This window comes from Erythrolamprus reginae, chromosome 10 (assembly GCF_031021105.1).
Source record: "Erythrolamprus reginae isolate rEryReg1 chromosome 10, rEryReg1.hap1, whole genome shotgun sequence".
NCBI lineage: Eukaryota > Metazoa > Chordata > Lepidosauria > Squamata > Dipsadidae > Erythrolamprus > Erythrolamprus reginae.
The window spans coordinates 11,913,065-11,935,378 of NC_091959.1; the positions used below are offsets into that span (position 1 = coordinate 11,913,065).

The 22,314-nt window shown below is 42.2% G+C and overlaps 1 protein-coding gene across 3 annotated transcripts in view; it reads left to right on the forward strand.

The window, feature by feature from the left end:
- The window catches only part of EFL1 (elongation factor like GTPase 1), an 85,946-nt gene that overhangs the window by 114 nt on the left and 63,518 nt on the right, over nucleotides 1-22,314 (forward strand). The window contains exons 1-12 of one of the 3 annotated variants that reach the window (XM_070762032.1): nucleotides 1-461; nucleotides 2,450-2,554; nucleotides 3,326-3,393; nucleotides 3,798-3,882; nucleotides 4,357-4,490; nucleotides 6,869-7,006; nucleotides 7,774-7,988; nucleotides 10,434-10,557; nucleotides 13,845-13,921; nucleotides 14,225-14,361; nucleotides 15,048-15,170; nucleotides 16,065-16,164. In XM_070762032.1, coding sequence (XP_070618133.1) covers nucleotides 2,464-2,554; nucleotides 3,326-3,393; nucleotides 3,798-3,882; nucleotides 4,357-4,490; nucleotides 6,869-7,006; nucleotides 7,774-7,988; nucleotides 10,434-10,557; nucleotides 13,845-13,921; nucleotides 14,225-14,361; nucleotides 15,048-15,170; nucleotides 16,065-16,164 — 1,292 coding nt within the window. In that variant the 5' untranslated portion in view covers nucleotides 1-461; nucleotides 2,450-2,463. The remainder of the gene's footprint in view (nucleotides 462-2,449; nucleotides 2,555-3,325; nucleotides 3,394-3,797; nucleotides 3,883-4,356; nucleotides 4,491-6,868; nucleotides 7,007-7,773; nucleotides 7,989-10,433; nucleotides 10,558-13,844; nucleotides 13,922-14,224; nucleotides 14,362-15,047; nucleotides 15,171-16,064; nucleotides 16,165-22,314) is intronic. The other 2 variants (XM_070762033.1, XM_070762034.1) reach the window with 2 other exon arrangements.

Sequence of the window (22,314 nt, forward strand, 5' to 3'; positions counted from 1 at the left end):
GGGGTCGGACGGGGGAAAGGGGCGGAGCTTAGCTTCCTTTTGGGGAGGGCGAACCGGTTTGGAGGACGGGTGACCCCCTCGCCTGAGAGGGTTCCGGTTGTTTCCCCCGTTGTCCCGTCGCCTAACTACCTCCGGTGGGGTTATTGCAGAGTGTGTATGTGAAATGAGTAGTCCATGACTTACAAGTACTGTACACTGATTCACTTAGTGACCGTTCGAAGTTATGCCGGCTGTGAAAAACGTGATTTATGACCATTTTTCACGCTTAACGACTGATTCATGGTCACGTGGTTTACGTTTTGGGGTGCTGGACAGTTGATTCACATTTATGGCCCGGGGTCACGTGGAACCTTCGGACAAGCAAAATGCATGGGGAAAAACCAGATTCACTTAACGACCGCGTTATACTAATTTAACGAAGGATGTACATTATCTACAATAGACCTCCCCTTTTCTAAGAGGTCTGTAAGGGGCGTGCATAAGTGCACCTTTGTGCCTACCGTTCCTGTCCTAATGTCTTTTTATCTTTTCTATCTCTACTTTATACTTATATTATGTTAAACATACTACAATACAATATTATATTTGTATGACAAGTAAAATAAATAAATAAATAAATAAATAAAAATAAAAGAATGATCAAGGAAATGGACCACCTCCCTTATGAAACCAGGTTGCAATGCCTTGGTTTCTTCAGCCTTGAAAGATGGCATTGAAGGGGTGACTTGATCAAAGTGTATAAAGTCAATGTAGAGAATCCTGCCTGCCTCAACCAACTTTTAATCATTCTAACCTAACTTCTATACGTATCCATTTTCTATCCAATCATAAAGTTCTACTCATATTCTGTTTCTTCCCTGTCTTTAATTTTCACTGTCAGTCTATTCATCTCCGCACAGTCCGAGATTGTGTCCTCTATTACCTTCATATAGGTGTCCTCTGTTATCTTCATTGTGTATTATTGTGTATTGGACAAAATAAATAAATAAATAAAAATAAAACAAATTACCTTTCCTTCAGAGGGAATTTTTGTTGCTTTCCATATTAGAAACATAGAAGTCTGACGGCAGAAAAAGACCTCATGGTCCATCTAGTCTGCCCTTATACTATTTTCTATATTTTATCTTAGGATGGATATATGTTTATCCCAGGCATGTTTAAATTCAGTTACTGTGGATTTATCTACCATGTCTGCTGGAAGTTTCTTCCAAGCATCTACTACTCTTTCAGTAAAATAATATTTTTTCATGTTGCTTTTGATCTTTTCCCCAACTAACTTCAGATTGTGTCCCCTTGTTCTTGTGTTCACTTTCCTATTAAAAACACTTCCCTCCTGGACCTTATTTAACCCTTTAATATATTTAAATGTTTCGATCATGTCCCCCCTTTTCCTTCTGTCCTCCAGACTATACAGATTGAGTTCATGAAGTCTTTCCTGGTACGTTTTATGCTTAAGACCTTCCACCATTCTTGTAGCCCGTCTTTGGACCCGTTCAATTTTGTCAATATCTTTTTGTATATTTGTGCAAATGTAATTGTAGCTGCTGTAATTATGTGCACTGCATTTCTCTATATGCTGGCTCCGAAAGAGCTCTGGTGCCCTCCCAAAATGAAATGATAGCGATTGATTGATCTGAATTGATTAGGTGTCCAACCCCAGTTATTCTGACTCAACAACTTTGCATAATTTAATCCAAAGTAGTTCTAAATATTGATTGTAGTGGCTGGGTCTGATGATCCAGAGCATGGGAAAGCAACTCTTGTTTTCTCTCCCCTTTTAAGGGGCCCTTTATCCTTCAAGGTCTTTAATAAATATATATTTTTGTAACTTCATGTGAGGTTGCAGCCTTGTTTTTCTTGTTTATATCAGCCCTCATAATGAAATGAGTATTTTCTTTTGTAATCTAAGACCTTTAATAAAGAAATCACAATCATATGCCGGTAATTAATTAGTACGGCTTCGAAAATAAATATGATTTTCACGTTAGAGGAATATAGTTTGCATTCTGCCTTTGTCTTGTTTTTCTTTGAAAGAGTTGAACTTATATTTCTAACACCGTAACAGACTCTGAAAAGAACTGGGACAGAGAGATTCCAGAAGTAGATTTTGAGTAAAGAAAATGGTAGAAAGTCTTTATTATTATGCAGCTTTAAATGCATGTATGGAAAACGTGAAATATGAGTGTTAGCGGTTGTAGTACTCAGCATTTGAAGTTTTTGTTGCTTTTGTTTCTCATCTCATAAAAGATGAATACACATTGCGTGATATATACTTTTTAGGTTAACTGCTTCAGGGCAAAACCAGATTCATTTGTCATTATACATTCCTTACCTATTTGGAAAGCTAAGAACTAGCTCATCTTGTTACTTAACTTCAAGCTCTGAAGGTATTGGGTTTTTTTTTAATTTACATCTTCCTGATTTCAATATGAAATACTTTTCCTTACAGTAAAACATCAAACCATGGTTCTTGCTAGTTCAAATAAAACAACTGGACTTCAGCAAAACACTGCCTGCATCAGGAATATTTGTATACTGGCTCATGTAGACCATGGTAAGAGAAATAACTTCCACTCTAAAGAATAACTATTTGTGAATTATATGTACATTTAAATTAATTTGTTGCAACAAGCTTTATTTGTTTTGATTGTATAATCCCTGGTGTTTACATGGATTTTGTGTCTCTAGAGAAACAAGTAGCCTAGTTTCAGAGGAAGCCAGGCATAAAAGTAACAAATTGCTATATAATAATATTTTTTTCCCTGAGTTTGTCAGCCAAAAAAAAAAGATATTTTCTTGCTGAGTTGTCAGCAAAAACTCCCCATATATTTATATTTCCGAGACCGCCTTCTGCCGCACGAATCCCAGCGACCGATTAGGTCCCACAGAGTGGGCCTTCTCCAGGTCCCGTCAACTAAAACTAAACAATGTCAGTTGGCGGGCCCCAGGGAAAGAGCCTTCTCTGTAGCGGCCCCGACTCTCTGGAACCAGCTCCCCCCAGAGATTAGAACTGCCCCTACCGTCCTCGCCTTTTGCAAACTCCTTAAAACCCACCTTTGTCGTCAGGCATGGGGGAACTGAGATATCTCCCCCGGGCCTATACAATTTATGTATGGTATGCTTGTGTGAATGTTTGTTTAATAATGGGGTTATTTTAATATTTTATATTGTAAATTATTAGATTTGTTACAAACTGTTTTTATTGTGTTGTGAGCCGCCCCGAGTCTGCGGAGAGGGTGGCATACAAATCTAATAAATAAATAAAATAATAAATAAATATATTTGGTGGAAACTGATTATTCTTTCTCTTTATTTTCCTTTCTAGGCAAAACAACTTTAGCTGATTGTCTCATTTCCAGCAATGGAATAATATCTAGAAGATTGGCGGGAAAGGTGCTTTAAGATATATTCAATCTTTTATTTTAAATATTAGTGCTTTGTCACAAAAACCTATAGAATCAGAGGTGGGTTTCAGCAGGTTCTGACCAGTTCTGGAGAACCAGTAGCAGAAATTTTGGGTAGTTCAAATAACCAGTAAATACCATCTCTAACTGGTCCCGCTTCCATCTATTCTCTGCCTTCCCAGTCCCAGCTGATCAGGAGGAAATGGGGATTTTGCTGTAACCTTCCCCTAGTGTGGGGAGGGAATGGAAATTTTACCATATCCTTTCCCTGCCACGCCCACTGAGCCACGCCCACCAAGCCACACCCCTAGAACCAGTAGTAAAAAAAAATTGAATCCCACCACTGTATAAATATGTAAGGAAACACATTTTCTCTTATTTTCATTCATACAGCTGCGATATTTGGATAGCCGAGAAGATGAGCAGGTTCGAGGTATCACAATGAAATCAAGTGCAATTTCATTGTTCTTTGTGAAAGGTAAAGTAGCTAAGCACATTCTCTATGTGCATTTGAACCGTAAAATAGCCACCCTGAAATCGAGCTTTAATTGGTAGTTGTTTCCTACTATGTTACTTTTTATATAATCTATTCAAATGAAATCATGATCTGTTATTGTTTAAAACCACAGACCAATTCTGAAAAGGATGAGCAATGAAGAATAAAGATCTGGCTGAAAGTTTAAAAGTTGCATAGTTACTGAAATATGAAAACACAGTCTGCACAAGCACGATAATATATATTTAATTAAAACAACTAACGAACTAATTGATTACCCAGCAGTAATGGTTTAAAACTACTCTCTGCAAACTTTAAATTTTCTAATGTCCTTCTATCTGGTAGAAGAGAAAATACCCGAGCAGACACATTAATCTGTTTAGTGGTGGTTTGTATTCTTTCTGGCTTCATTTCCAAAATACTTGTCTTTTAATTTAATTTTATTTTAAATTCTAGATAATCAGGAACACCTCATCAATCTAATAGACTCCCCTGGCCATGTGGATTTCTCTTCGGAAGTGTCCACAGCTGTCAGGCTTTGTGATGGTTGCATCATTGTAGTAGATGCTGTGGAAGGAGTCTGCCCACAGGTATTGGAAAACAAGATGCTTTTCACTAATAAATAATAAAATATTAATAAAAGTGGCTTTTCACATCAGTTAGATTTCAAGGCCACGAATTAAGGAAGGTTTTTGATCAAAGTAGGCTAAGCCAAAAAATACAGTTGTCTTTATCTATTTGTAAATCGCTCCTTCCATTAGAATAGAATAGAATGGAATGGAACAGAATAGAATAGAACAGGACAAGTGTGATTGGACACACAAGGAATTTGTCTTTGGTGTATATGCTCTCAATGTATAAAATATAGTCATCAAGAATTGTAAGATAGTGATAGTAATAGGATATTAATATGCAATCAAATCATACTAGGAAACAATAAAAACAATATAAGTTGTAAATATACAAGCAACATGGATCTAGCCATAGGTGGAAAGAAATAGGTCCTAGTAAAGATGAGAAGAATCATAGTAAGACAGTCTTAGTAGATACGTAATTTGAAAATGATTGATAGTTGTTTAGCAGAGATATGGCATTTAGGGAAAAACTATCCTTTTGACTTGTTTTGTATCTTCTTGTTACTCTAATTTTAATAACAATAGCACTCATATACCGCTTTACAGTACTTTATAGCCCTCTCTAAGCAGTTTGTAAACTGCTCTAGCCCCCAACAATCCAGGTCTTCATTTTATCAACCTCAGAAGGAGGAAAGGCTGAGTCAACCTTGAGCCGGTCAGGATCGAACTGCTGGCAGTCAGCAGAGTGAGCCTTCAATACCGCGTTGTAAACACTGCACCACTAGGGCTTTATTATTTATTTATTTATTTATTTATTAGATTTGTATGCCGCCCCCCTCCGAAGACTCGGGGCGGCTAACAACAATAAAAAAGACAATGTGAACAAATCTAATATTAAAAATAATCTAAAAAACCCCAATTTAAAGAACCAATCATACATACAAGCATACCATGTATAAATTCTATAAGCCTATGGAGAAGGGAAAATTTCAATTCCCCCATGCCTGACGACAGAGGTGGGTTTTAAGGAGCTTGCGAAAGGCAAGGAGGGTGGGGGCAACTCTGATATCTGGGGGGAGCTGGTTCCAGAGGGTCGGGGCCGCCACAGAGAAGGCTCTTCTCCTGGGTCCCGCCAAACGAAATTGTTTAGTCAACGGAACCCGGAGAAGGCCAACTTTGTGGGACCTAACCGGTCGATGGTTTTAGTTTTTACTTCCCTTGATGACTATCGTGTGCATGTGTTTGTAATCAAATGAGAAAATATAATAGAACGGTTCATTGGCCTCCGCCATCATCCATTCTTTAGGTCAAGCTGGATCGTTATTGTTTGTAAGATGAGTTTTGTTTATAGAGATCTATAGTATTCCATTGCTGAAAGAGAAAATTTAGAACAAGCGTGGGTGCAAGATGCTACACCTTTTACTAAACTGACTCAGTAGCCTCCAGATCACAGAAAAAATAAATGTATGGTAAGAAGCACTGACAAGGAACAAGTGCCCTTTCTAAGCCTGTTATCACACCCAGATGGCACCTCCTTAATTTTATTGCCATGGCACAGCTACTGTGTGAACTCCAGAGAAGAGATGCTGACAAGTGACATCTGTGCCCACGCTCAGTTCAAAGCATCTTTCAGCCTTGGACCCAAACTGTCACAAATTCTTGTACAGTGATACCTTGTCTTACAAACTTAATTAGTTCCGGGAATAGGTTCTTAAGGTGAAAGGTTTGTAAGACGAAACAATGTTTCCCATAGGAATCAATGGAAAAGCAATTAATGTGTGCAAGCCCAAAATTCACCCCTTTTGCCAGCCGAAGCGCCCGTTTTTGTGCTGCTGGGATTCCCATGAGGCTCCCCTCCATGGGAAACCCCACCTCCGGACTTCTGTGTTTTTGCGATGCTGCAGGGGAATCCCAGTATCGCAAAAACGAGCACTTTGCTGGCAACGGAAGTCTGGAGGTGGGGTTTCCCAGCGAACAGAGCATCAGTGAAATCGCAGCATCGCAAAAACACCAAAGTCCTCGAAACCCCACCTCCAGATCTCCATTGCCAACGAAGCACTCGCTTTTGCAATGCTGAGATTCCCCTGCTGGGATTCCCCTGCAGCATCGCAAAAACACAGAAGTCTGGAAGTGGGGTTTCCCGTGGAGGGGAGCCTCAGGAGAATCCCAGCAGTGCAAAAACAGGTGCTTTGCTCACAACGGAAGTCCGGGGGCGGAGCATCCCAGTGGCGGCGGTGGGTTTGTAAGGTGGAAATAGTTTGTAAGAAGAGGCAAAAAAAATCTTAAACCCCGGGTTTGTATCTCGAAAAGTTTGTATCACGAGGTGTTTGTAAGACGAGGTAGCACTGTATCTTACACAATCTTCCTGTGAACCCATTTTGTTTTGTCTTAAGACACACGCGGTGTTACGTCAAGCTTGGTTGGAAAACATCCGCCCGGTCCTGGTGATTAATAAAATAGATCGTCTCATCTTGGAACTCAAATTTACCCCCCAGGAAGCATATTCTCACCTTAAGAACATCTTGGAACAGGTAAGAGAATTCCTTGTCTCAGGACTGGGAAATGAGAAAAGCTGTGTTTTCAGTACATGTTAATCAATCAATCAATTAATAATAATAATAATAATAATAATAATAATTATTATTATTATTATTATTATTATTATTATTATTATTTATTGGATTTGTATGCCGCCCCTCTCCGTAGACTCAGGGCGGCTAACAACAATGATAAAAACAGCATGTGACAATCCAATAATAAAATAACTAAAAACCCTTATTATAAAACCAAACATACACACAAACAAACATACCATGCATAACTTGTAATGGCCTAGGGGGAAGGAATATCTCAACTCCCCCATGCCTGGCAGGTATAAATGAGTCTTGAGTAGTTTACGAAAGATAGGGAGGGTGGGGGCAAATCTAATCTCCGGGGGGAGTTTGTTCCAGGGGGCCGGGGCCGCCACAGAGAAGGCTCTTCCCCTGGGGCCCGCCAAATGACATTGTTTAGTCGACGGGACCCGGAGAAGCCCAACTCTGTGGGACTTTATCGGTCGCTGGGATTTGTGCGGTAGCAGGCGGTTCCGGAGATAATCTGGTCCAATGCCATGTAGGACTTTAAAGGTCATTACCAACAACTGTTGTTGTTGTTGTTGTTGTTGTTGTTGTTGTTATTATTATTATTATTATTATTATTATTATTATTATTATTATTTATGCTAAGGCCCTTAAGCTGCCTGTAGGACCATAAAGCTAGAATGCCACACATAGAATAAACAACGCGGTTTTGTTTCTAGGTCAATGCAATCACTGCTACACTCTTCACCTCCCAAATCCTTGAAAAAAGAGCCGAGAAAGACACGGATGTTCAACTGAATTCTGACCCCGCTAACGGAGACCAGGTTTATGACTGGAGTGCAGGCCTGGAGCTGACAGATGATTCCCACCTTTATTTCTCACCTGATCAGGGAAACGTAATATTTGCCAGCGCGATTGATGGCTGGGGCTTTGGGTGAGTTTATTACTTAATAGGGCTTATTTGATTTCGTACAGTCTGCCATTCCGGAAGATGGCTTACAAAAAAATCCCCAAAAGAGTCAGTAAAACAGTTAAAATCCATATAAGCGTTGTTAGAGACCTCAACACACACCACTTTACAATTTCTTTCCATTGCTCCCCTCTTGGAGGAGGTTTCGAAGTCTTTCTAGCAGGACTACATAATTCTGCAACTGCTTTGTTCCCTATGCCATCTATCTGGTGACCTCCCAAGATTCATTTTTCTTGCCATGTACATGTATACATATGAACTAGACTGTGCTGTTTCTCTGTGACATATAATATATCCATAATCCATCCATCCTTCCTTCCTTCCTTCCTTCCTTCCTTCCTTCCTTCCTTCCTTCCTTCCTTCCTTCCTTCCTTCCTTCCGTCAGGTGAACAATTAAGACATCTGAGAAATATCTGTGAGACCGCCTTCTGCCGCACAAATCCCAGCGACCGGTCAGGTCCCACAGAGTTGGTCTTCTCCGGGTCCCGTCGACTAAACAATGTCGTCTGGCGGGACCCAGGGGAAGAGCCTTCTCTGTGGCGGCCCCAACCCTCTGGAATCAGCTCCCTCCAGAGATTAGAACTGCCCCTACCCTCCTTGCCTTTCGTAAACTCCTTAAAACCCACCTCTGTTGTCAAGCGCGGGGGAACTGAGACATCTCCCCCTATGTAGTTTTAGTGCATGATATGACTGTATGTATGTTTTTTATATTGGGGTTCTTTGCTTTTAGATTTTTAAATGTACAAGTGTTATTTTAGATTTTGAATTATTAGATTTTTCAATGTATATTGTTTTTGTCACTGCTGTGAGCCGCCCCAAGTCTGCAGAGAGGAGCGGCATACAAATCTAATAGATAGATAGATTAGATAGATAGATAGATAGATAGATAGATAGATAGATAGATAGATAGATAGATAGATAGATAGATAGATAAAGATGAACTTCCATGTCTTATTTCTTTAGCATAGAGTCATATTTATTAACAGAGCCAAATTAGATTCAACATGCTTCATTCCAACTTAAGGTCCCTTAAGACTACATCCAGGTCAAAAGCTCATCTCCCATCCCTACACCCACAAGGGCAAATCATGTGGACAAATGCAATGCAGGGATTTCTAATTCCTTCCTGTGTTCAGTTACTTTGGATTCTGCGTGAAGGAATGTGTGCTACGTGGCATATCTCTCACTCCCCTGTGTGTGGTTTTTTCCCCCCCTTTCTACCATACTGTGTCAGGCCAGCCTTTGAATTCACATATTCACCTGGGGCCTGACACCTTCCTTCCTTCCTTCCTTCCTTCCTTCCTTCCTTCCTTCCTTTCTTCCTTCCTATTTTTGTCATGTTTATATATTGGAAGTGGGGACCCTTTGAGAGCTGCATGCAATGGAAATTCATTTTAATGTATGGCGATTAGTGTACATTCAATGTGACAATAAAAGTTATTCTAAGTCTATGTGTTTTTGGCCTTGGCAAAAAGTGTGAGAATTCGAGATGCAAATAATATAAAAAGACATTTATTTATTGGATTTGTTTGCCGCCCATCTCCGCAGACTCGGGGCGGCTAACAACAGTGACAAAAAACAGCATGTAACAATCCAATACTAAACAACTAAAAAAAACCTTATTATAAAACCAAACATACATACAAACAAACATACCATGCGTAAATTGTAAAGGCCTAGGGGGAAAGAATATCTCAGTTCCCCCATGCCTGACGGCAGAGGTGGGTTTTAAGAAGCTTACGAAAGGCAAGGAGGGTGAGGGCAATTCTAATCTCTGGGGGGAGTTGGTTCCAAAGGGCCGGGGCTGCCACAGAGAAGGCTCTTCCCCTGGGTCCCGCCAAACGACATTGTTTAGTTGATGGGACCTGGAGAAGGCCCACTCTGTGGGACCTAACTGGTCGCTGGGATTCGTGCATACCCTGTTTCTCCCAAATAAGACATATCCCCTGTTAATAAGCCCAATCGGGCTTTTGAATGCATGGCAATAAGGCCAAGCGCTTATTTCAGGGTTCAAAAAAAATATATGACAGGCTCTTTTTTTTCAGGGAATAGATAACAATTAGGACCTGGGACTAGAGCCGGGAGGAGGTAGAAGTTAAAGATTGAAAGAGAATGTGGTAGTGAGAGCTAGACGTGCATTTATATCTATGTTTGTGTGTGTGTGTGTGTGTTGCTGAGCTCACGAGTACCCATATTGTCTACTTATTGCCAGTCCTGTATGCACATCCAGACAATCTACCCATCCAATGTGGATATATGAAGTAGGGCAAGAGTTTCTGGCATGCATGCTAAATAAATGTATCTGTTGAGAGTGTGTACTTACACACTTTCATTATGTGAGCTCTCTGTAAAGTAGTTGTAATTATAAATGGATTTCTCCCGTGACTTATTTTGTGCTTTCTTTCCCAGGATTGAACATTTTGCTAAGCTGTACAGCCAGAAGATGGGAATCAACCCGTCAGTATTATTGAAGACTCTCTGGGGAGATTATTATTTAAATATGAAAGCTAAGAGGATCATGAAAATCGATCAGGTAAAAACATGGGCAGGTGTGAAACAGGACTCTTGTACTTATTTTTTGGGAGGAGCAAAATGGTGTAGGCATCATTCCTTAACTGAGTAATTTTGCCATCCAGAAGCACACCTGAACTCAATGCGTGGGTGAGCAGCAACTGTTAATAAATAGAACTACAGTGATCCCTCTATTATCGCGAGGGTTCCGTTCCAAGACCCCTCGCGATAATCGATTTTTCGCGATGTAGGGTTGCGGAAGTAAAAACACCATCTGCGCATGCGCGCCCTTTTTTCTATGGCCGCGCATGCGTAGATGGTGGAGTTTGCGTTCCCCGCCGCCCACGCAAAGGGGAAACCCCGATTCGGCTCCTCGCTGCTGCTGCGCTACCGAGCAGATCAGCTGCTGGGTGGCCGAAGGAACCTTCCCTGGGTCTTCCCCCTCTTGCTGGTGGGCAGGCGAGCGGAGGGCATCAGCGAGGAGCCGGGGTTTCCCCTTTGCGTGGGCGGCCGGGAAGACCCAGGTTGGGGGTTCGGAGGGGTGCTGGGAAGCCCCCCAGGCCGGCTGCGACCTTTTAAAACAGCCGCGCCGCTTCCCAGCTGACTCCCGAAGCCAAACCCGGTGTTTGTTTGTTTATTTTTTTTATTTTTTTTATTTATTCATTCATTCATTCATTCATTTATTAGATTTGCATGCTGCCCCTCTCCGAAGACTCGGGGCGGCTACCAACAATATAAGAAGACAATGTAAACAAATCTAATATTAAAAGTAATTTTTAAAAACCCCAATTTAAGGAACCACTCATACATACAAGCACACCATGTATAAATTCTATAAGCCTAGGGGGAAGATAAATTACAATTCCCCCATGCCTGGAGACAGAGGTGGGTTTTAAGGAGCTTGCGAAAGGCAAGGAGGGTGAGGGCAACTCTGATATCTGGGGGGAACTGGTTCCAGAGGGTCGGGGCCGCCACAGAGAAGGCTCTTCCCCTGGGTCCCACCAAACGGCATTGCTTAGTCGACGGGACCCGGAGAAGGCCAACTCTGTGGGACCTAACCGGTCGCTGAGATTCGTGCGGCAGAAAGCGGTCCCGGAGATGTTCTGGTCCGATGCCATGAAGGGCTTGATAGGTCATAACCAACACTTTGAATTGTGACCAGAAATTGATCGGCAACCAATGCAGACTGCGGAGTGTTGGAGTAACATGGGCATACCTGGGGAAGCCCATGACTGCTCTCGTAGCTGCATTCTGCATGATCTGAAGTTTCCGAACACTTTTCAAAGGTAGCCCCATGTAGAGAGCATTACAATAGTCGAACCTCGAGGTGATGAGGGCATGAGTGACTGTGAGCAATGAGTCCCGGTCCAGATAGGGCCGCAATTGGTGCACCAGGCGAACCTGGGAAAACGCCCCCCTCGCCACAGCTGAAATATTTTTCTCTAATATGAGCTGTGGATCGAGGAGGATGCCCAAGTTGCGGACCCTCTCTGAGGGGGGGTCAATAATTCCCCCCCCCCAGGGTTATTGACTGACAGATGGAATTGTCCTTGTTGCTCAGTTCAGTCTCCCACTTTACCAACTCATTTTTGTCTCATGCATAAATCCAACCATACTGTTTTATTGCCATAACTTAGCAAAATGGGGGTTCGTTCCAGCTCATTGTAGGTTCCACATTTTGTATGGAGGGGATACAGGTAATAGTCATAAGGGGGATGCTCTCTACAAGTTATTTGTCCACCATACAGGCTTGTAACAGGTGTGAGACTAAAGGTTGGGTCTTATCTACATGTGTAAGATTTCTATAGATCAGCGGTTCCCAATCTTTCCACCTTAGCAGCCCACCCCGGCCCAGGGAGAGGTGTGTGTGAATAAGTGGCAGCTCCATTGGTGCAAAGGGAGGGCACTTGTGCCCGCTCTCAAAGCTCCACTTTTGAGCGGAGAATGTTTGTGCGAGTGAAGCTTTGCACGCGAGTACATGTACCCTCCACCCAAGTGCCATTTGATCGTACGAGTGGAGCTTTGTGTACATGGCGGGCTTGTCTATCGCTCGCATGGCCCGTTCAAATAGGCTGAGCCCCGGAAGTGGATTGCAGCCCAGGGGTTGGGGACACCTGATATAGATGGTATTTGTTGATACATCTATGATATACAGTGATCCCCCGAGTTTCGCGATCTCAATCTTTGCGAAACGCTATATCGCGATTTTTCCACCCGATGACGTCACTCCCTTCCTTTCTCATCTTTCTTTCTCTCTCTCTTTCTCTATCTTGCTTCTTCCTCTCTCACACTCTCTTCCTCCCTCTCTCATCTCTTTCTTTCCTTCTCTCTCTTTCTCTATCTCTCCCCCTCTTGCTCTCGAGCGGCGGGCGGCACCCAGGGAAGGTTCCTTCGGCCGCCCACCAGCTGATCTGCTCGGCAGCGCAGTAGCAGAGAGGAGCCGAAGATGGGGTTTCCCCTTTGCGTGGGCAACGGGAAAACCCCATCTTCGGCTCCTCGCTGCTACTGCGCTGCCGAGCAGATCAGCTGGTGGGCGGCCGAAGGAACCTTCCCTGGGTCTTCAACTCCCAGAGTGGCGGACAAGCGGCGGCCGGACAAGCGGTGGACAAGCAGCGGCCGGACAAGAAAAGCGGCGGCCGGACAAGCGGGAAAGCGGCGGACAAGCGGGAAAGCGGCGGACAAGCGGGCAGGCAGGCGGCTCCTCAGCTGCTGGGTCTTCCCAGGTGCGGAAGTAAAAACACCATCTGCGCATGCGCGGCCATGGAAAAAGGGGCGCGCATGCGCAGATGGTGTTTTTACTTCCGCACCACTACGTCCCGAAAAATCGATTATCGCGAGGGGTCTTGGAACGGAACCCTCGCGATAATCGGGGGATCACTGTATATACATATAAAAGCGAAATACTACTCATGCATCATCACAAAATCTCCAGAGCCATAAAGCCTACAAATTTGACACTTGGCATGTATGTTTCTCTTGGTTTCTAGGTGCTCGCTAAGAAAGGACTTTTGGAAATGACCATCTGATTAGTTATTTCTTATATTATTATTAACACACTCTGATGCTAAAGAGTTAGATATTCTACTCCCTCTCCCCGCCTGAAAAGAACTCTGATCCAATTGCCAGTGGGCATGGCCAGTGTATGACTCATTCAGTCTGTGGTTGGGAGTTTAGATATTTATTCCATGCTGCTAAGGAGTTCGGTTTCATAGCGGAGCAAGGGTGTCCAGCTACTACTATATGGCAGTATAATTCCTGGTGTATTATAAATAAATTGTGCATTTGTCTAACCTGGCGTTCTTTTTCTAGCTGAAAGGGAAAAAGCCTCTGTTTGTACAACTAGTGCTGGAAAATATATGGAGTCTCTACGAGGCAGTTACCAAGAGGTAAGAGATAAATCCTGGAATAGCATTTTCTTGGTGGGAAGTATTCCGTGCCTACTCTGCATCACCCAAGAGACAGGTGAATTTTGTTACTGATTGTCAGTAAATATGTTTGGTACATTGTCATCTGGAAAAAAAATATATAATTAAGATGAGACCTGGGTTGGTGGGTTGATCCAGCATCTCCAGCATCACTTTAATAAGTGTAACAGGCCAATAATGAATTTAGAAGTTTTGTTTTTTCTTCCCGGGTTTGATGAGAAGTAAATACTTGGTGTCTTTTTTTTCCCTCCCACCCCTGCACAGAGACAAAGAGAAAATAGAGAAAATAATTTCCTCTCTGGGATTAAAAATTGCAGCTCGTGAATTACGCCACACGGACCCCAAGGTTCAGCTTAATGCCATTTGTAGTCAGTGGCTGCCAATATCAGATGCAGTTCTTTGTATCCTTTTAAGAAAAAAAATACTGTTTACACAGCAAACCTGTACTCCGTTGCTTCTCTTTCATTTTACTTCTTTCATTTTGGTTTTAGGAGAGTTAGCATTCATTTAACTCTTCAAAAAATAATAATAATAGTGGGTTGATGTAAACAGCCACTGCCCACTTGCCTTAAACCAGGAGTCTCCAACCTTGGCAACTTTACGACTTGTGGACTTCAACTCCCAGAATTTCTCAGCCAGCAGATGCTGAGGAATTCTGCAAGATGAAGTCCATAAGTCATAAAGTTGCCAAGGTTGGAGACCCCTGCCTTAAATCACTTAAGTCACCCACAAAACCCAAGAAAAAATATGCAGCATAAACATTAAACATGAAAACATATTTACCGTTACATATCTGATTCTTCGGTTTCTCCATTTTTGGTTTAATTTTTGGGAGGTTCCGTATATCTTTTATAAGGAAAAAGAAAACAATAAAAGGAGCCAGAAAACCCATCTAATTTTTACGTATTTATTCCTGGGTGTTTCTGCAGAGCTGTTTGGATTTGATGGGTAAGTATGAACTTTGGGGAGAAAAAACTTGCAGAGAGGATTTCTTGCTCTTCATTGAATACTCCACATCCTCTTCTTCCTTTTCACTGTCGCTGAAATCTCCGATTGCATCCCGGTGTATCCTTAACGCACTGAATAGCCATGGTTTGTGATAAACTACCTAGTCCTCTTGATATCACGGCTGAGAGAGTGGAAAAGCTTCTGTGTATCGGAGCCAAAACGTTTGATTCCCTGCCCCAAGAAACACAAGATCTAAAAGAGGGTGAGTAAACACTAACTTAGATTAAACCAAACTGAACGAACTGTAACCTTCGTTTGGATTTATTGGATTTGGATTTATTCAAGAATTGGCATCTACATATTGTTCTGTCGGGCTCTCTGGTAGAATCCTCCCCAAAATTCACAGCTACAAATTTCAGACACACACACACACACGTTTGAAAATTCAAAACAATGTTCTTTATAATGAAAATTCACTTAAACTAAGCCCTCTTTTGGTATAGCAAAGAGCACTGGTCTCCAACTAAACTGGTAATTTGTACAAGTCCCTTATCAGTTCTGTGATACTTAGCTTGCAGCTGTGAGGCAATTCACAGTCCTTCTTCTTTCACAAAGTGAAACACACTTTGCTCTGGTTTAGTTTCCAAGCGGGGAAAAATCAGCACACAAAAGGTCAAAGTCAGTAAAGCAGTCACGAAACACAACGATCAGATAATCCTCCACAATGGCCAAACCCACAGGCTGCTCTTTATAGCAGCCTCACTAATTACCACAGCCCCACCCAGCCACAGGTGGCCTCATTTTCTTTGATAATAATCTCTCAGTTGTTGCTGCCTATGCATCGCTCTCCGCATGCGTGGCTGTATCATTAACTCTTGTTCTGAATCCAAGGAGGAGCTAGATAATTGATCTCCTTCTGAGCTGTCTGCCACACTCTCCTCCTCCCTGTCACTCATGTCTTCTTGGTCAGAGGAGCCTTCATCATCAGATTCCACCGGGGGGCAAAATAGGTCTGCAGCATGTGGATGTCTCCCCCACATCCACAGTCCTTGGGGAAGGAGCTGGGCCAGAGCTAACCACAACACATATCAAACCAGAGATTCTTCCATTCAGACCTTAGAAAGAAATATAACAATTTTGTTTCATGTTTGCCTAGCGTTTATGAAATGCAGCAGTGAAGAAACTGCCCCTGTCGTTGTGTTTATATCCAAAATGTTTGCAGTTGACACTAAGACATTACCGCAGAACAAACCAAGGTAAGAAAAACTCCCATTTGAGATCTGGCTGAGCTTATTTTTCCTTACCTGACAAGTAAAGCTATTATTTTTTTAAGTATGGCACAGAGAAAAACACAATCAGCGTAAGGAAGGGTGAATAGATATGGTTTGCGTGTTTGTGCTGACACTAAAATTGTCTTTCTGACCAAGCTGGCTGAGGAACTCTGGGAATTGAAGTCCGGAAGTCTTAAAGTTGCCAAAGTTGGAGACCCCTGATCTAAAGAACATCACAATTAACCAGTGGAACAGCTTGCCACCAGAAGTTGAGAATACTCCAACACTGGAAGTTTTAAAGAATATGTTGGATAACCATTTGTCTGAAATAGTGTAGGGTTTCCTGCCTAAGCAGTGGGTTGGACTAGAAGACCTCTAAGGTCCCTTCCAACGCTGTTGTTGTTGTTGCTGTTGTTGTTGTTATTTACATTTGCTTTTAAGGGGGGATTTTTTTGTTTAAAAAAACCCAAAACAGCAATTGGGGGGGAAAAAATCTTGAGATACCAATGTATTCTTCATTATAGAAACATAGAAGTCTGACGGCAGAAAAAGACCTCATGGTCCATCTAGTCTGCCCTTATTTCTGTATTTTATCTTAGGATGGATATATGTTTATCCCGGGCAGGTTTAAATTCAGTTACTGTGGATTTATCTACCACGTCTGCTGGAAGTTTGTTCCAAGGATCTACTACTCTTTCAGTAAAATAATATTTTCTCATGTTGCTTTTGATCTTTCCCCCAACTAACTTCAGATTGTGTCCCCTTGTTCTTGTGTTCACTTTCCTATTAAAAACACTTCCCTCCTGGACCTTATTTAACCCTTTAACATATTTAAATGTTTCAATCATGTCCCCCCTTTTCCTTCTGTCCTCCAGACTCTACAGATTGAGTTCATGAAGTCTTTCCTGATACGTTTTATGCTTAAGACCTTCCACCATTCTTGTAGCCTGTCTTTGGACCCGTTCAATTTTGTTAATATCTTTTTGTAGGTGAGGTCTGAGAATGATGTTAAGCAGCAGTTATTTGTGAAAGTGAGCTGTCCACAAAGCTGGGAAGCTCACTTTCTATGACTTGGTGCGCTTCAAAATAAATGACCCCCTTGAGAAGAGTCTTGTGAATTCTGCCTAGGGAGCATTTTAAAGAAGTTAAAAGGTTTTTAAAAGATATAATAAAAGGCTGCGATCGTTTCTGACTAGAGGACACTGAGAATTTTGACCACTAGATGGTGACAATCAACTGTGTATTAAATGGCTCTTGAAACTTTACAAATGGATAGTTTTTTAAACTTTCTCTTCCATTTTGGCAAATTAGGAGGTGGGTCTATTGTGTTTGTATGAATAACGGTGGAGTTTTGTAGTGTCGAATCAAGCATCTTTCTGGCCATATAATTTTTTGGCTGCCAATGGTTTGTGGAGATTAATTAATTAAGTTCTGGCACCAAAGTAAGAATTTCCATTGCTAAGTGAGACGGTTCTTCAGTGAGTTTTGTTCCATTTTACGACCTTCCTTGCCACGGCTGTTAAGTCAATCACTGCAGTTGTTAAGTTAGCATCACTCTGGTTAAGGCTTCCCTATTGATTTTGCTGATCAGAAGGTCACAAACAGTGACGACATGACCCCAGGGCACCGTCATAAGTCTGAATCAGTTGCCAAGCATCTGAATTTTGGGGATGCTGCAAGGGTCATTAATGTGAAAAGCAATCGTAAGTCACATTTTTTAGGGGTAATTTAAATTTGAATGGTCACTAAACAAACTGCCTTGTTCAGCTCTGCCCAATGAAATAAATTTCTCCCACTTATGACTGTATGATTGTAACTTGTTGCTTGTATCTTTAAGATTTTTATTAATATTGATTGTTTCTTCATTGCTTATTTGTCCCCTATGACAATCATTGTGTTGTACCTCATTATTCCTGACAAAATTATATTTTCTTTTATGTATAGCGAGAGCATGTGCACCAAACACAAATTCTTTGTATGTCCAATCACACTTGGCCAATAAAGAATTCTATTCTATTCTATTCTAAAGGCATGGCATCACCTGAGATAAGAATTCAGTAATGCTATAAGCTCTTTTTGTTTCGATAGGCGGTATTCGATAGGCGGTAGGGAAAGCAAGTAGGATGCTTGGCTGCATAGCTAGAGGTATAACAAGCAGGAAGAGGGAGATTATGATCCCACTATATAGAGTGCTGGTGAGACCACATTTGGAATACTGTGTTCAGTTCTGGAGACCTCACCTGCAACAAGATATTGACAAAATTGAACGGGTCCAAAGACGGGCTACAAGAATGGTGGAAGGTCTTAAGCATAAAACGTATCAGGAAAGACTTCATGAACTCCATCTGTATAGTCTGGAGGACAGAAGGAAAAGGGGGGACATGATCGAAACATTTAAATATGTGAAAGGGTTAAATAAGGTCCAGGAGGGAAGTGTTTTTAATAGGAAAGTGAACACAAGAACAAGGGGACACAATCTGAAGTTAATTGGGGGAAAGATCAAAAGCAACATGAGAAAATATTATTTTACTGAAAGAGTAGTAGATCCCTGGAACAAACTTCCAGCAGACATGGTAGATAAATCCACAGTAACTGAATTTAAACATGCCTGGGATAAACATATATCCATCCTAAGATAAAATAAAGAAAATAGTATAAGGGCAGACTAGATGGACCATGAGGTCTTTTTCTGCCGTCAGACTTCTATGTTTCTATGTTTCTATATTTCAGTTTACCAGTCTCTGCCTGCCTTCTGTTTTTTAAGCACTTGCATAATCTATCTCTTCCCTTCCTTCCATCTGCATTGGTCATTATAAAAGCCTTTGCTTCCTTCTTTATAAAGGATCCATCCTGAATCCTGGTATTATCCATTAAGATCAATATCTAGTGTGCTGTTTATCTGCTAAAGGAACAAAATCCGAATTTCTACCAAGCCTCCTACTTAGGTGCCTTTTCAAACAAATCAGGGACAAGTATCTGAAGTATTTAAATGGAATTTACATCCTTAAACCGAGAATGCACTTCAAGGACTTCTTTCCCGCAAGCAATTTATCAGTTCATAAACCTGAAGCCTTTCCTCTTAAGTAGGCTTCAGTCGGGAGTACGATAAAAATTGCCTTTAAAAATAGTTAATATTGCAACCGTAAGCACCACTTTAAATCATTATACGCTGTGAAAGTTTTATTGGAATTTATCACAATTTGCAGAAGTTCTTAAATTGTTTCCATTAAGGCAACTCTGGCATGTAAAATAATGGCTTTAATAACTGCTGTTTTAATAACAGCTTGGTATTTCCTCGCTAGTTACTAATGTTGATATAGTATTATCCCTGCACAGCAATGCGAAGTCACAGCTGTCAGTTCTTTTGATGGTGTTGCATCCAGTTCTTCCCAGGAAACTAAAGCCTCCTAATATATATATGTACAGATCCAAGCATAGAAACATAGAAGACTGACGGCAGAAAAAGACTTCATGGTCCATCTAGTCTGCCCTTATACTATTTCCTATATTTTATCTTAGGATGGATATGTTTATCCCAGACATGTTTAAATTCAGTTACTGTGGATTTACCAACCAAATTTTGAACACCTGGTTCTTATCTAGAAAAGTTTGTAAGTAGAGGCGTTCTTAAGTAGAGGTACCACTGTACATCAAATCTTAAACCACACTATGGCTAACCTTTCATTCTTAGATGCATGTTTTGCCTTGTATCTGAACTGCAAGTCTGAGTTTCTGGTGTGGTCAAGATTTTTTTGCCTCTTCTCAAGAGCCATTTTCCACTTACAAACCCAGGCCTCTGAAACTGTAACTGGAAAAGGCAGGGAGAAGCCTCTGTGGGGCCTCTCTAGGAATCTCCTGGGAGGAAACAGGGCCGGAAAAGGTGGGGACAAGCTTCCGTTGAGCCTCTCTAGGAATCTCCTGGGAGGAAACGGCCGGAAAAGGTGGGGAGAAGCTTCCGTTGAGCCTCTCTAGGAATCTCCTGGGAGGAAACAGGGCTGGAAAAGGCGGGGAGAAGCCTCCGTGAAGCCTCTCTAGGAATCTCCTAGGAAGAAACAAGGCCTCCACCCTCCCTGTGCTTTCCCCAATCATACACATTCTTTGCTTTTACATTGATTCCTATGGGAAAAATTGCTTCTTCTTACAAACGTTTCTACTTAAGAACCTGGTCACGGAACGAATTAAGTTCGTAAGTAGAGGTACCACTGTACTAACATAATACACAAACAAAACACTCACAAGTACAGTGGTACCTCAAGATACGAACCCCTCGTCTTACGAACAACTCGTGATACGAACCCGGGGTTCAGAAAAATTTTGCCTCTTCTTACGAACTTTTTTCGAGTTACGAACCGGCGTTCGGAGACTGCTGGGAAGCCGCGCGGCTGTTTTAAAAGGTGGCAGCCGGGCGGCGGGGCTTCCGAGAAGCCTCCCGAACGCCGGTTCGTAACTCGAACAAAGTTCGTAAGAAGAGGCAAAATTTTTCTGAACCCCGGGTTCGGTTCGGGAGGTTGCTGGGAAGCCCCCCAGACCGGCTGCGACCTTTTAAAACAGCCGCGCCGCTTCCCAGCTGTCTCCTGAAGCCAAACGCCAAAGGCGAACTTCCACGTTTGGCTTCAGGAATCACCTGGGAAGCGGCGCGGCTGTTTTAAAAGGTCGCAGCCGGCCTGGGGGGCTTCCCAGCACCCCCAGAACGGTTTGGGGGGGGTGCTGGGAAGCCCCCCAGGCCGGCTGCAACCTTTTAAAACAGCCACGCCGCTTCCCAGCTGTCTCCTGAAGCCAAATGCCAAAGGCGAACTTCCGCGTTTGGCTTCAGGAGACAGCTGGGAAGCGGCGCGGCTGTTTTAAAAGGTCGCAGCTGGCCTGGGGGGCTTCCCAGCACCCCCCAGAACCCCAAACCTGGGTTTGGGGGGGTGCTGGGAAGCCCCCCAGGCTGGCTGCAACCTTTTAAAACAGCCGCGCCGCTTCCCAGCAGTCGCCGAAAGCCGTTTTTTTGTGGGGGTTTTTTGGTTGCACGGATTAATTGACTTTACATTGTTTCCTATGGGAAACAATGTTTCGTCTTATGAACCTTTCGTCTTACGAACCTCCTCCTTGCACCAATTAAGTTCGTATCATGAGGTATTACTGTACTTGATTTAATGCTTTTGATCACTGTTCTGAAGGAACGAGACATTTATCATTGTTGTCTCTTACTTTTAAATCACTGGCCCTGAAAATGTTAAATTTTTGCAGTTTAATTCTCACAATCTTTTGACTTCCATGTCTAGTCCTTAGACTTTTTTAAAAAAAATAATATTTCTCTTCCAGAGAGGTGTCAACATTTGTAACAATTAAATGTATGACTGATGTTGTAAGGGAAGAACAAAATTCTTTGCGGTAGCTGAATTAAAAATGTTTTTGTTATAGTGATTTAATTTCAGTTGTCATCTATTTGTTACATGCTGGCTGCTAGCCAGAATGATCAGCTTTGCAAAATCAATAGTAATTGACTGTAAGAACTGATGTAAGTTCTTGACCCAATAGCTGGTTGACCCAATAGCTTTATTTATTTTATTTATTTATTTATTTTATTCAATTTTTATGCCGCCCTTCTCCTTAGACAGGGCGGCTTACAACAACATTGGTTGCCAACAACATTGGTTGCTGGTCAATTTCTGGTCACAATTCAAAGTGTTGATTATGACCTATAAAGCCCTTCATGGCATCGGACCAGAATATATCCGGGACCGCCTTCTGCCGCACGAATCCCAGCGACTGGTTAGGTCCCACAGAGTTGGCCTTCTCTGGGTCCCGTCGACTAAACAATGTCATTTGGCGGGACCCAGGAGAAGAGCCTTCTCTGTGGCGGCCCCGACCCTCTGGAACCAGCTCCCCCCAGATATCAAAGTTGCCCCCACCCTCCTTGCCTTTCGCAAGCTCCTTAAAACCCACCTCTGTCATCAGGCATGGGGGAATTGAAATTTTTTTCCCTTCCCCCTAGGCTTATAGAATTTATACATGGTATGATTGTTTGTATGATTGGTCTCTTAAATTGGGGTTTTTTATATTGCTTTTTAATATTGGATTTGTTACATTGTTTTCTTTATTGTTGTTAGCCGCCCCGTGTCTTCGGAGAGGGGCGGCATACAAATCTAA